Source organism: Peromyscus californicus, unplaced genomic scaffold (genome assembly GCF_007827085.1).
Source record: "Peromyscus californicus insignis strain IS unplaced genomic scaffold, ASM782708v3 Scaffold_4__1_contigs__length_199733344, whole genome shotgun sequence".
Classification (NCBI taxonomy): domain Eukaryota; kingdom Metazoa; phylum Chordata; class Mammalia; order Rodentia; family Cricetidae; genus Peromyscus; species Peromyscus californicus.
In genome coordinates, this window is record NW_026294562.1 from 110478530 (window position 1) to 110492131 (window position 13602).

The 13602-nt window shown below is 39.6% G+C and overlaps 1 protein-coding gene across 30 annotated transcripts in view; it reads right to left on the bottom strand.

The window, feature by feature from the left end:
• Positions 1-13602, bottom strand: part of Dlg2 (discs large MAGUK scaffold protein 2) — a 1877153-nt gene that overhangs the window by 285094 nt on the left and 1578457 nt on the right. For all 30 annotated transcript variants that reach the window (XM_052714317.1, XM_052714325.1, XM_052714324.1 and 27 more), the window contains one exon: positions 5063-5165. In XM_052714317.1, coding sequence (XP_052570277.1) covers positions 5063-5165 — 103 coding nt within the window. The remainder of the gene's footprint in view (positions 1-5062; positions 5166-13602) is intronic.

Below are 13602 nucleotides of genomic sequence, written 5' to 3' on the forward strand. Positions count from 1 at the left end.
TCAAGCTTCTATTCAATGGGTAGTCCCTGTAAGATCAGAGTTTCATTTTTTGATTAAAAAGTGCATTCTATTCCTTTGGAATTTGCCTTATGACTTAGGAGGTATGAACAAGATTATTTAAATGAGTTTCTGATTTTAAAAAATAACAAATCAGTCTAAAAAGCTTTATGGTGATGCCTTAAGGGCTTTGACTTGGTCTATAGAGGCTTCTGCCAGGCAGGGATTCATTCTTTCTTCATCTTACCTTCCTGTTTCATTTCTTACCTTCAGTAGAGGCCACACTGTAGACAGTGACACCTATCAGGTTCAGTGACTCACTACCTAAGGAATGCTAGCAAAAACACGAACTTTCTTGATAATATGTATTTAGAGGGAAGACACACACAAAGTAGAATGACACATGAGCTGCTGAAATCCCCTGCAATTGTATCCATCCCTAGCAAAACTGGTGGGGTAGGACCAAACACTGAATGACACACTCCAGAAATAAAACCTGTTGAGACAGCTTTCTGTGACCTCCCAGTGCCTCAGATAGAGGAAGTTGAACACAGTACTATCAAATGACAATGTTTGCATGGACCCACATACACTAGAGTCACTTCTCAAACTTTAATATGAGCACAAGTCAGCTGGGCATCTCTGTAGATTGCAGATTCTGGCTTGTTAAGGTTGGGTTAACACTTCTCTGTGTTGCTGGCCCATGTACCACATCTGGTAGAGGGATACTCCAATAAATCATTTCTTTATCCAGTTGTCTCTGGGAGTTACTCATTTCCTTTAGATACTTGCTTAAATATCTCATCATCACAGCTTTCCATAATCACCAAATAGCTCCCTATCACTTCCATCTTTACTTCATATTTCTTTATGCTGTGTATCACCTTGTGATGTATAAGGAATACTTCTTTGGTTCACTGCTTTGTCATTTCCCTGGAATTCGGAAGCAAAGGAAAAGTCCAGAAAAAGAAAAGAATATCGAAGGACTGAATCTATATGTGAAACCATGGCCAGGCTGTCTCAATTGCATGCAACAAACTAGACTTATCAGTCTTTGTTTTTTCGGAGGGGTGGGGGGAGGGTTCAAGACAGGGTTTCTTCATGTATCCCTGGATGTCCTGGAACCCTGTAGACCAGGCTGGCCTTGAACTCAGGGATCTACCTGGCTCTGCCTCCCTAGAGTGCTGGGATTAAAGGCATGCACCACCATCACACTGCTGAGTCTTTGGGTTTTTAATTTCAGGAATTTAAGTACCCCAATTGAAGAAAAAAGGTGGAAGAAATCAGGCCCTTCCACTGTCTACATAAGCAGACACCACTACTTTGAACCTCACACTGAATGAGACTGATGGTGGACAGGGTGATGTAGATAAAATGGACCACACTCATTTTAAGCAGAACTATGTATAAACACAATTTCACTTTCTAGCACAAAACTCACCAAAAAAGACATTTATTGTTATACTATAGTAACTATAATTACTTGAAAATCTGTGCTAAGAATTGTAGAAACTTAACAGTTGGTATTTTGCAACATACATTCCTTCAGCAATTTTTTTTCCTATCTTTGAAACAAAGGTGAAAAGTCCAAGTAAATAAAAATGAAGATTCCCTCTGATCACCAATAACTTTGAGTGGAAACACAAATATCAAGGTTCATAAATCTCTCATACACTAGTTTAGCAAGCCTTGAAGAAATATCTATTGTAGCACCATGGAGACTTATCAGTGAGCAGAACACAGGTAATGTTTGCTTGCATGGAACCAATAATCTTGAAGCTCAGCAAGATATTCTTTTCTCCTCTTCTCTAAAATACAATTCTCACCCATTTTTCAAGGTGTAGTTCCATTCTGACATTTCTAAAACATGCTATTTCCATGTTGTTACGGACCCTGCAGTCTTTTCCTTTCTGTGGCATTTCATAATTCTTAGAGATAGGACTATTACCATAAATGTTGCTCATATTCATTGGGAACTGATTTCCACCATATATAATAAAGTTATTTCTATTCAGAAGGTGAAAAAATTATTTGGAAATGAACAGCATGCAATCTCCTTGAGGTAGAAGACAAAATTTCTGTGTATCTAGGAATGCTGAATAAAGCATTCAGTGGCTTCCCCATTAAGCAACTTGAAAGTGACTGAAAATGTATTTACTAGAAGCCTAGGTTTTTATTATTCTCTCTCTCTCTCTCTCTCTCTCTCTCTCTCTCTCTCTCTCTCTCTCTCTGTGTGTGTGTGATACATGTGTGTATGCATGGATGTGAGTGCAGGTATACACATGCCATTGAGTGTAGTAGAGTTCAGAGGATAACCTCAGATGTCAGACCCAAGTTCTACTTTGAGACAAGATTTCTTGTTTGCAAGTGTACATACCAGGCTTGCCTGTGAGCCATCTTCTTGTAGGTGTGCTAGAATTACAGATGTACACTACCAGGCCTGGGTTTACATAGCTTCTAGGGATTTACGTTCAAGTCCTCAAGCCTGTGAGGCAAGCTCTTTATCTAATGATCTATTTCTTCAGCCTAGAAGTCTAGTTCTTGACCACTCCAAAAGAAATGTAATAAACCAGGCTGTGGTGGCGAATGCCTTTAATCCTAGCAAGCAGATCTCTGTGAGTTCAAGGCCAGCCTGGTCTACAAAGAGAGTTCCAGGACAGCCAGGGCTACACAAAGAAACCCTGTTTTGAAAAGCCAAAACCAAGGAAAAGAAAAAGAAATGTAATAAAATTTCAGCATTATCAGAGAGATTACAATACTGATAAATGAAAGAGGCCTGATAACAATTCTCTAATGAATCAGGTGGTGGTGGCACATGCCTTTAATCCCAGCACTCAGGAGGCAGAGGTAGATGGATCTCTGAGTTTGAGGCCAGCCTGGTCTATAGAGCAAGTTTCAGAACAGGCTCTAAAGCTACACAGAGAAACCCTCTCTCGATAAACCAAAACAAAAACCAAAGAATCAGAACAAAAAAAAAAAAAAAAAGAAAAGAAGAAAGGAAAATGAATTCTCTAATTAAATCTCATAGCATTCATAGCATACTCTTCAATTCACCTGTTAATTTAAAAGTAAATTGTCAGTTATTTCCCTAAGCTGTTTTGCAATTTAAATGTCCTTAAACAACCAAAACAAAAATCCAATCAATCTTTCATTCCAAACAATAGTTCACTTAAGGCTTGGCTACCCAAAAAGTTTGCAAAGGGAGAATAAAACTGATTGCTTCCTGTGGCTACCACCTCATTTCCAACTGTGGCACATTAGGCCCTATTAAAACAGGGACCTCATCCTGTGAATCCATTCTGTATGTTGGCATTGTGAAAGATGCGTGTTGTTATTTGCAGGTTTCGTTATGACCATCAATCGATGTGATTTGTGAGACATGCTTTTCATGGGCATCTTGATGAAGTGGAGTTTATTATCCCTCTAGAGTACAGCATTTAATGGAAAGCTGGGGCAAACTCCAGTGGACGCATGGAGATTCATACTGCTGGAACTACAACGGGATTGCTTCAGTGTAACCTTTAGAGTGAGCAATCATCCAGCTCAAGGTGGTTTAAACACTTGCTCAATGAGGAAGCTTTCTGGGAGTATAATCAGGGTTCCAATCATTTTATTAGTCTGTAGAATCATCTGAGGTGACATTTTCAGAAACAGAAAAATAGCCAGGGACTTTAATCCCTGTATTGAGGAATGGTGAAGGGCTTAGGGTTCAAGAATGAAAGGAAGCCCCTTTGAAAACATGGAAGAGAGTATGAAGTAGTTCTCACTGTGAATGATTTTGAAGAATTTGCTAAGTTATTCTAACTCATTTTTTTCATTTTCTGTTTTATAATAGTTACTTTCAGAAAGAATCCTATTAGGGGGAAAAATGCACTAACATTTAAGAAGTACAAAGACTTCCTAGCAGGATTTAGGAAGCATGTGCTCATCATGCAGCTAATCTCTGATCACTGTGCATTCTCTCTTTACCAGTTCTCTGGTCACAGGACACAGGCTGACAGGACAATGCATTCATTAAAATGTTTTGTTTAACTTGCTTGCAAATTCCAATTCTAAAGGCAGGCACAAAAACAAACAAACAAACAAAACAAAACAAAACAAACAAACAAAAAACCCCAAACCCAAAATGGCAATATACACAAGAAAGAAAGTATTTTTATTTATTCTTTTGTAGAACGTGCTGTCTACCTATAATTATTAAACCTAGGCTGCCACAGACAAGACCCAAACTTCAACCTCCCGCAGGACACACAGGGAAATGTAGTTAATAGGAAATCATCTGAAAAGGACAAAGGAGTCCTTTCATAAATTGTAATCACATCCTCAACTGTTGAATACTTTCCAATTTTAGCCAAGTAACCTGCATTTTGTGAAGATGGAAGCCATATTCCTCTTTTTATGGCACAAGATGTAACTTTACAGTGTTGTGCTTATGTTTCATCATCAAAGGACCATTACACACACACCCCCACCCCACACACACTCACACTCTTCACATTCCAGTTGTATCACTGAAAATCATCCTAACCAGAGAAACAGATATTTAAATAAAGAGTTAATCCCATTTGGGATATGTCATCAATGTTCAGTTGGCCAATCTAACTTGTAACAGCAGCATCTCTTCAAATACCTGCATTTTTTTTCCTAGTTATTGATTCCAGAGAACTGTATAGCTGAGAGTGGGTGGAACATCTAAAGATATATTAGCATTAGTGAGAATTAAGGTATTGCCTTGTGCCAAAACCATAGTCCACTTAACACATTGTAAAGAGGAATTTGCTTTTCCAGTAGCCATTGGTGACTAGATAAGAATCTAAATGAAACCCGCACTGGTTTTGGAGAATTTGAATTCATCTGCTCATATGAGCTTTTCTAACTGCCCAATGTTCTCCTGGAAGATTAAGGGTAACAATTTGGTGAGATTTAGGGGACATTAACCAAACTTCCATCCTAAGTAGTTTAATAAAAACATTACCGGTCTTGGTCAACATTAGCACTGACAGTCAGCAGTAGCAAAGCCACAAAGAGCCATTGTGGGACATTCAAAGCATGAGTTGGGACTGACCTTCAGGTTGATATTGTGCTATGATTGTCACCGTCTGCCCAGCCCCCTTCAGTGCTGCAGCTGCCTGCTCATGAGAGGCTCCACGGAGATCGATGCCATTCACCTAGAAGACAGACCAAAGTTTTAGGCACAATATCTGTATTCTAATAGATAGAATATGGATAGAAGAAAAAAGTTTTCCAAAATCAATAAGCTATCTAAAATTATGCCATGTTCCTCAAAGAAATCCTTCATTTCTTACTCAGGTGTTTCTTAGTTTGGCAAGTTTCAGAGTCATGATTACTTTTAGAGAGCAGAGACATGAAATTTCATCTTGTATTTGCGGCATAGCCTGGTTAGGTTGGAAATATTTTGTCTATCCTGTCCACAAGGGTTTTAGTGTGTGCATTTCTATTTTCCCATGGGTTTCCCAGATTTCTGGGGCAGATTGGCTTTAAAATTAGAGGGGGAAAATGATAATGAAGAGAGACACATGTAATGCCCACAGACAAGTATGTGCCGACAGATTCATGTATTCAGTCGACGTTCTGGGGAGACTGTATGGAATGGGGCTGGCTAGCTGCCAGATCACTCTCTTTGGGTAAGTGCCTAGTCTTGTCATATGGAGCTTGGTGAGACAGCCCTGAGCCCTGTTCCAAAATAAACTTGACTGCCCCATTTCTCATGCACAATTCCATAATGAATTCTGACAAAATGAAATAAAGAGTGCCTGGAGTTTATTTTGCTGTCGCTAACTCCCATTTTGGAGCCCATACTAGAGGAGAAGCAGAGCATCTATAAAACAAGCCCTGAACTCTGCCAGGAAGAATAAAATCATCAGCAAGTCAAATTCAATGAGAAGCAAAAGCTCAAATCTTTCTCCAATCAATAGAGTCAATAAGTCATCAGGATATAATTGCCGAGGGTTCTGTGTCCCTCTGAGAAGAGGGACAGTGGGTGGGACTAGAAGGAGAGCCAGAAACTTTCCTGATGGAAGTAAAAACACATTGTCTGGTTTTCTAACCAACACAGATGGCATCCTCACTATGTTTCCTTTTGCACACAGAGCAGGATGCTACATCCAAGAGAAGAATTCAAAGTTGATCAGCTCATCTAAACGTTCAATACATTCTCTTGTTTTGGCTTTGGCCAGTCTTCTACAACAGATTCTGAGCAGTTAAATGAAGGCATGGTTACCACTTTGTTTCCCTAGCTGGCTTGGCTCACCCTAATCGTCAACTTTCCATCCTTGTTTCCTCACAGTAACTCTGTCAAAGCTCCCCATTGACTTCTACAGTTTCTTTTGCCTTTCCTCTAGCTTTCTGTTCTGGTGAACTCTCTCCTGTGAGCATTGGCTATGTGTCAGCTTTGGGAAGTTCACCGTGCTAGGCCTGGCATGCTGTGCCAACCATTAGATGAGTGACAGTCATGTTATAGCCCTGAACCTGTTTTCTTTCACTTCACAATGAAGAAATGGTTAGGCTATTAGGGTCTAAAGCCTATGGTGGTAGGCTCACATGCTTGCATACTGGGTCCCAGGCTGGTGGCAGTGCTGGGGAGATCATGGAATTTTAGGAGGTACAGCCTTGCTGGAAGAAGTACATCACTAGAGACATCCATCATTACAGACAGGCTTGGAGGCTTTACAGCTGCACCCTGCCTCCTGCTCTCTGCTTCCTCTGTATCATTGAGATGTGATCCTTCAGCTTCTTGCTTCAGAAATCAGTCATGCCTCCCCTGCCATTATGGACCTTGCCTCTGGAGTCATAAGCCAAAATAAACTTTTTCCCCCTATAAGTCACTTCAGGTTGTGGTATTTTATCACAGGAAGAGGAAAGTAAGTAACAACCTCCCCCCGCCCCGTGTCCCCAAACTGAGAAATTACAAAGCTACTCAAGAGTAAAAAATAGTCATGTTTAAGACTGCCCAGGATAATGTTGATGGGCCAGAAGGATTCTGGTGGCCGGAAGGGTCAGCAAAGACAGATACAGATTTATCTAGACTTTTGTCCACAGCAAGCTCGTCTGCAAAAACATCAGGTGCCAAATAATTTTAAATAGTTTCTTCTCTTGTAAAACAATTAACTATTGTTAGAAATGGACATTACCAACGTAAAATTTCCAAAAACTGTAGAAGGAAAAGTGTAAGTGAACTTTCACTGTTTTGATGTCCATAGATGGTTTCCTCTGTGTCGGTTGCTCTGAAATTCACCCATGTGAAGCATGTGGCTGTGGCTGAATTTCTGTTGTTCTCACTACATAAATAATTTATTACTGCCTTTTAACTAAAGAATTAGGTATCATGTATAAATATACAACTTGTTTGGGTTACCATTTAATAATATATCTTGGGCATCTTTCATACAAGCACATGTCAGTTGAGTTTTGACTAGAAGCCTACATTCCTTGTTGTGATCGCTCTAGACTTTCAACAGTGAGACTCTTGCTGATGTGGTTAAAATCAGTTCCATTTTCTTTGTAATACATTTGTGAGTGTCTTCGTGAAGGATGAATTCCCTGGACATGGTCTTGGTGAGACAAAGGGTATATGACTTTTAAAAATTTGTTATTGTGAAATTAAACATTACTATTTATAATTTAAATGATAAAAAGAGAAACATAAAGGCAATAATCTCATTTATCAATAGCATGTTGATATAAAAATGGAAGTAATGTAGATATATAACACTCATGTATAAAAATTAAATCAGTATAAAAAAAGCACAAAGTAAATATTTTCCTATTGTTATCTCAAGAAGGAACAATCTTGGAGCTGGAAAGATGGCTCAGTGGTTAAGATTTGCTCTTGAAGAGGACCCAGTTCGGTTCCCAGAATCAGATGGTAGACAATCACCTATAACTCCAGCTCCAAGGGAGCCAATGCACACACGCACGCACACACACACACATAAATATAAATAAAAAATAAAAATAAAACTTAAAAATGTAATAATCTTGATGACTTCCTGTGTATACTACTCATTACATTGTCATGAATATAAATCAGCTTATAAAATATAGGATTAAGTATTTAGTATAAGTGAGGGCACGTTGTGTACATTGTTTCATATCTTGATTTTACTCAGCAAGTTTTTCTGAGTTGTTTTGAGAAAGGGTCTTTCTGCATAGTTCCTGGAACTCACTACATAGACCAGACTGGCCTCAAACTCTCAGAAGTCCTCCTGCTTTTTGCCAAGTGCTGGGATTAAATGCATGCACAACCACAGCCAACTCTGGGAAGTGGAAGGCTGAGGCAGAGAGACACTGCCAGCCGCCTCCATGACAAGCGAGATGTAAGGTACCGGTAAGCCATGAGCCACGTGGCAACTTATAGACTAATAGAAATGGGTTGATTTAAGATATAAGAACAGTTAGCAAGAAGCCTGCCACAGCCATACAGTTTATAAGTAATATAAGTCTCTGTGTGTTTACTTGGTTGGGTCTGAGCAGCTGCGGGACTGGCGGGTGAGAGAGATTTGTCCTGACCCTGGGCCAGGCAGGACCAGGAAAATTCCAGCTACAGCAAACCTCAGGGAGTTTTCTTAGTTACATATTACACGTCCACATTGATCTCATTCATCTTAATGCTGTGTATGGTTCTAGTATTCAGCACATAGCATTTTGTGTCACTACTTCACAGTTAATGGACACACTGGTCCTTTAACACTTTGCTATGTAAACAATTCTATAATAAATAACAAGTAATGGAAAGTTGAGCAAAGGTAATTCTGATAGTCATTGTCAAATTACCATTAAAAATGGAGCATTAATTTATATCCCTACAAATAACACAATTTTGTATTTTCGCTACTAATTAATTGCACATGCCTCACCATTTGACTTTTCCCATTTTGGTAAGTGAACAATTATATTTTTAATTAGACTTCTTCAGTTATGAAGGTAAGCATCTTTTATGTTAATTGGCTATTTTTAAACTTATTTTTACATAAAATATCTGTTCTATTATATTTGCTGACTTTTGTTTAGGTAGTTCTTGTTAAAATTTTATCTGCATGTTTCAAAACATCAGTGTTCCCTTTTAAAAACACACTTTACACTATTAAATATATTTTACATTCTTCTGCTGTCCCTTGTCGTAGAGAATTGTAAAATGTTTTGGATCGTCACAGTTGTCTTTCTTCTTCAGAAAGCTTTAGACTTTTCTGTGGCATTTCACTATCTCCAATTCATCTAGTAAATTTCCCATGCTTTCCTATAGTGGGATCACAGCTTTAACTTGGCTATTTGATCTTTAATCAGCTTGAATAAATTGTGGTGTCTGGTATGGAATCAAGTGAGTGGTCACTGGTCCATAAACTCATAAGAATCCGAGTCCCCGGTCTTCAAATCGATGGCATACAGTGGGCTGAGAGGTGAGTGAAGAGGTGAGTACTACATTCTCAGGACATTATCCCAGACAAATGATCATCTAATTGCTGTAGGACATTAGCTTATCATTCAGGAAGGACTTCAAGATACTCAAGGAAATCCATCCCAATTTGGGCCAATTCCTGTGATAAAACTGCGTGCTATGGTTGAGTCTTCCTGGTATTTTCCACTTCTTGGCTCCAGTTCAGCCTTGTGAAGACTCAGAGAACAATATCTCTTCCTCCACATGATTTTCCAAGTATTACAAGTCTCTAGACTCTTTTCCAAGTTAAATGACCCCAGTTCCTCCTCCATATCTCTAGGTTAGTCTTGCCATCTGCCCACTGCTTCTGCTTGTATACTTCCAGTAACAGGGAACTCTCTCTCCAATCTGCCCTTCCTATTTTTGGATATCCTTATGGATCATGGTTTTAGCATCCTTGATGCCATTTAATTTCTCATCAGAGACTCAGCTACACGGCTTGAGTCAAGGAGTCTAACAAGGATGGTTACTCTGGTTCTTATCCTCCTATGTGTGTCTCATGAGATACCTATAATAAAAACTGGATACAGATGACTCTTTAAAAACATCCATTATAGTTATTTCCCTTTCTAGTTTAAGAGGAGAGTAACAGCTATTGTCAAACAATTTTCTGTTTAGTGGAGAACACTGACAGGTAAATGTCCATTGTAAATGCTAAGAGAAGACAAGGTCATAATGTTCTGAGACACAGAAGATATGAGGAAAGATGTGGTAGTTTTCTGGAGGAAGTACCACTGAGAAAATATCTGAATGAATTATCCAAATGAGGATGGATGGATGGCAGTTTCCCCAAGAAGGATGCAAAAAATGCAGAAAGAGGAACAGACAGAGAAGTAGGAAGAGTGGTCAGCAGACAGGAGTCATGGATAAATGTGTGTAGTAAAGAGGGCCAAGTCACAGGAAGTAGCTGTTACTGAGGGACCTATGGGAGGGATGAGCAGGGGAGGAGGTGAGAGATGGGGTAAGAAAAATGAAGGTGGCGAGGGTGCTAGGGATGATGAGGATGGTGGGTAACAAATACACAGTCCTATGTACCAAGGTTTGTTCTAAGTACTTTATATAGAAAACTCCCCTAACCTTTATGGTAACTCTATAAAGCAAGAAAAAAAACAAAACAAAAAACAAACGAAACAACCTCCTCCATTTCACAGAGTTGACCAGTTGACAAGATAACTTGCTCAAATAATAAATGGTAAACTTTTTATCTGGAGGTTTGATTTGGTGAACCTTAAATCTTGGAGTCTGATTCTTAGCCCTGATGCAGTACTACCTCTCAAGGACCTGGGGGCACAGGGCATGATAAACCACTTCTGTGAAATCAGAGTTTATCCTAACTGGAATAGGGAACCACTTCTCTGTCTAAAGTTAGAGAAAAGAGTTTTCCATCCAGTCCTGGGCCTCAGGAACTCAGAGTGTGTAGAGAAGGGAGGGAGGAGCTGCTCATTGCCATCCTGGCTGTGAGCCTGAGAGTGAACTAATGGCTCTAGAGATTGTTTTTGTGGGCAGCCCTGATGTTGTCTGTGGCCCTGCGGTATTCCATCTCACCTCATGTCACCTGCCCTCTCTCGGAATGGTGTCAAGGGAAGAACACTGAGTTTAGACTTGGTCAAGACTATCTAACCTTAGTCCTTTCGTTTAGTAACTCTAGGACCTTGAAGAACTCACTACATTCCTGGAACTTAGCTCGTTCATAAGATGGTACTAACCTCCATTTTACTAGGCTGTTCTCAAGGACATTGGAGACAATATTAATTGTGCTTAACATAATATTTGGCACACAGTAGTTATTCAATAAATGGATGCTATCTATATTATAGCATTATCTATTACCTATAAAAACCAAGAATTTAAAATGAGCTTTTATCAGCAGTAATAAAATCAAGGAATGACTTTCGTAGAAGACTACTTATTGAAACAAGAATAGCTAAAACCCAAAATTTTAACAGTTATTAATTGTGAAAAAATACAAGGGGGGTAGCCCAGTGGGAAAGGTTTACAGCACTGGTGCCAGGTTTCAATTAAAATCAGTTAGATAAAGGGCACAAAGGACTCTACAGCAAATTACTTCACAGCTGGAGGTCTGGGTGGAATATGGCAGGGAGGCAGCTGAGAAGAAACCGGGGCAGAATCCAAACTGTCTCGATTTATTTTTCAGAGAGACTATGGATAGTAAGATGACCAGCTGCATCCCAGTGTTTTAAGTCGATGTAGAAGGGTGTAAAAGTAGATGACTTTTCTCTACAGTGGACAAATGACTTCACTGTTCTGGAGTGACAGGATATAGTGAGCGAACATGTGCGACTCTGTCACAGATTTACTCAAGCCACCAAGGAGACACTGGGAAATGATGGTGGGGAGGCCTGCCATCCCCTGGGGCCTCTGGGTTGTAAATTCAGGATTTCTATGATTTAAAGCTAACACTTGAAAAGCATTTTACAATTAGTAAACTGTTTTCCCACCACTCATTTGGTACTGAACAAGGTGAGACATAAACAAACAGAACACTCGCACACACCAAGTGAGGAAAGCAGAGAGACGACAAATGTCCCACTTATCTAGGGTTTGAGCCATCTGGGTGTCAAGATGTAGAGGAAGTAAGGGACAAGAGTGGTCTGGAGTGCTATGGAAAGAAGTTTCACCAGTAAGGACCCAGGGCTCTACTGAAGCCCAGAACATGATTTCCCCTATGTTTGGGAAGATAGCCCTGGTAATGGTGAAGTCAGGGTTCAAGACTTAAGTGATCAGAAATAAAATGGGAGATGGGAGATGGTGGGAAGATTGCCAATGATATAAGATAGAGGCTTGAATTATGCAAAAAAGAATGGGATTGAGGTAGTGACGGGACACGGACTTGAGAGAGGAAACAGAGGAGGTGGAGGTTGCCCATGCAGCTGTTCTCAAGTGTTCTGGGATCCATCCAGAGGTCAAACAATAATTGTACAACTTATTAGTTTAGAAACGGGAGGTAAGAAAATATCAGAACTTTTAAAGATGATCGGGCCTGAGAGGGTACCGAGAATCAAGCTAGAGATACAGAATAGAAAGTGAGTTTGGCTGAGAGAAGATCATGTGTTTTGTTTTGGAAATGTTGTTTGCTCTCTCTGCTGGACATCTATGACTTTTAAGATATATACCAGCAGTGTAGAGAAATGGAAATTATTTTGTTATCGATATTCCCCGGGTCAGTACCTGAACACATGGGAAACACATGCAGAAGAGGTTTTCTATACAAAGTAGCAGGACTCAGATCACCCACTTTGGAGAGCAGGATCAGAGTAGAAGAGCTACTGTATGTAAAGGTCCTAGAACAATGCCTCACATAGGGTTAGGCCGTACAATTAGCAACTATTATTGATTCGTCTCCAGTCACACATGGAGTGAGAGGGTGACCTAGGTTGTTAAAGAACCATTCCAATAAAGGGCTCGTTGACTGACAAGGAGAAAGGCTAGAGTAGTCGGTCATGATAAAAAGAAGCAGGGGACCCTGTAAACTTGGGTCCCCGAGCTGTAGTACTATCGCTGTAAGCCTATTCCATTTGGGGACATCCCTGCATCTCTTTGTGCCTCAGACTCTTCATTGAGGAAGACAGACTCATACTAAATATCTGAGGTCCCTTCCACAGCTTAATAAACAAACATATTCTATACTCAGTATTCATTTTGTTGACAGCTTGAGAAAAATGGTTCGTTCTGCATTAAACTTTTACAGCACCCCGAAGCAAGTTTCAAAGTGAATGAACTATAAATTGCATGTAGAAGTAGAAATTTCTAATTAAGTTTCCTTTTCCTCCTTGAGGCAGTGGCACTTGGTGGAGAGTGATAACACTTTTGACAGTAGCAGCCTGAGAGCTCAGGACTAGAATTCTGGAACGCAGGGAAAATGAAAAATTGATATTGGATATTTATGTGTCTTAGCAGTTAAATGTTAACAATGCCTTTTAAATTTGGCTCACTGATGCAAGGAAATGCAAACTTATATTAAAAAAAATAAGATTTAGAAATGCCTGAGCTTTGCTAAAGGTATCTGTAGAAGGCTGATCACTTTGCAGTCTGTAACTGAAAATAATAATATCAGCCTGGTTATGTAAACCCAGTGTACAGAATAAAGCACAGGAAAGAACTTTCAGGACCCACGTATTTGGATAACTATC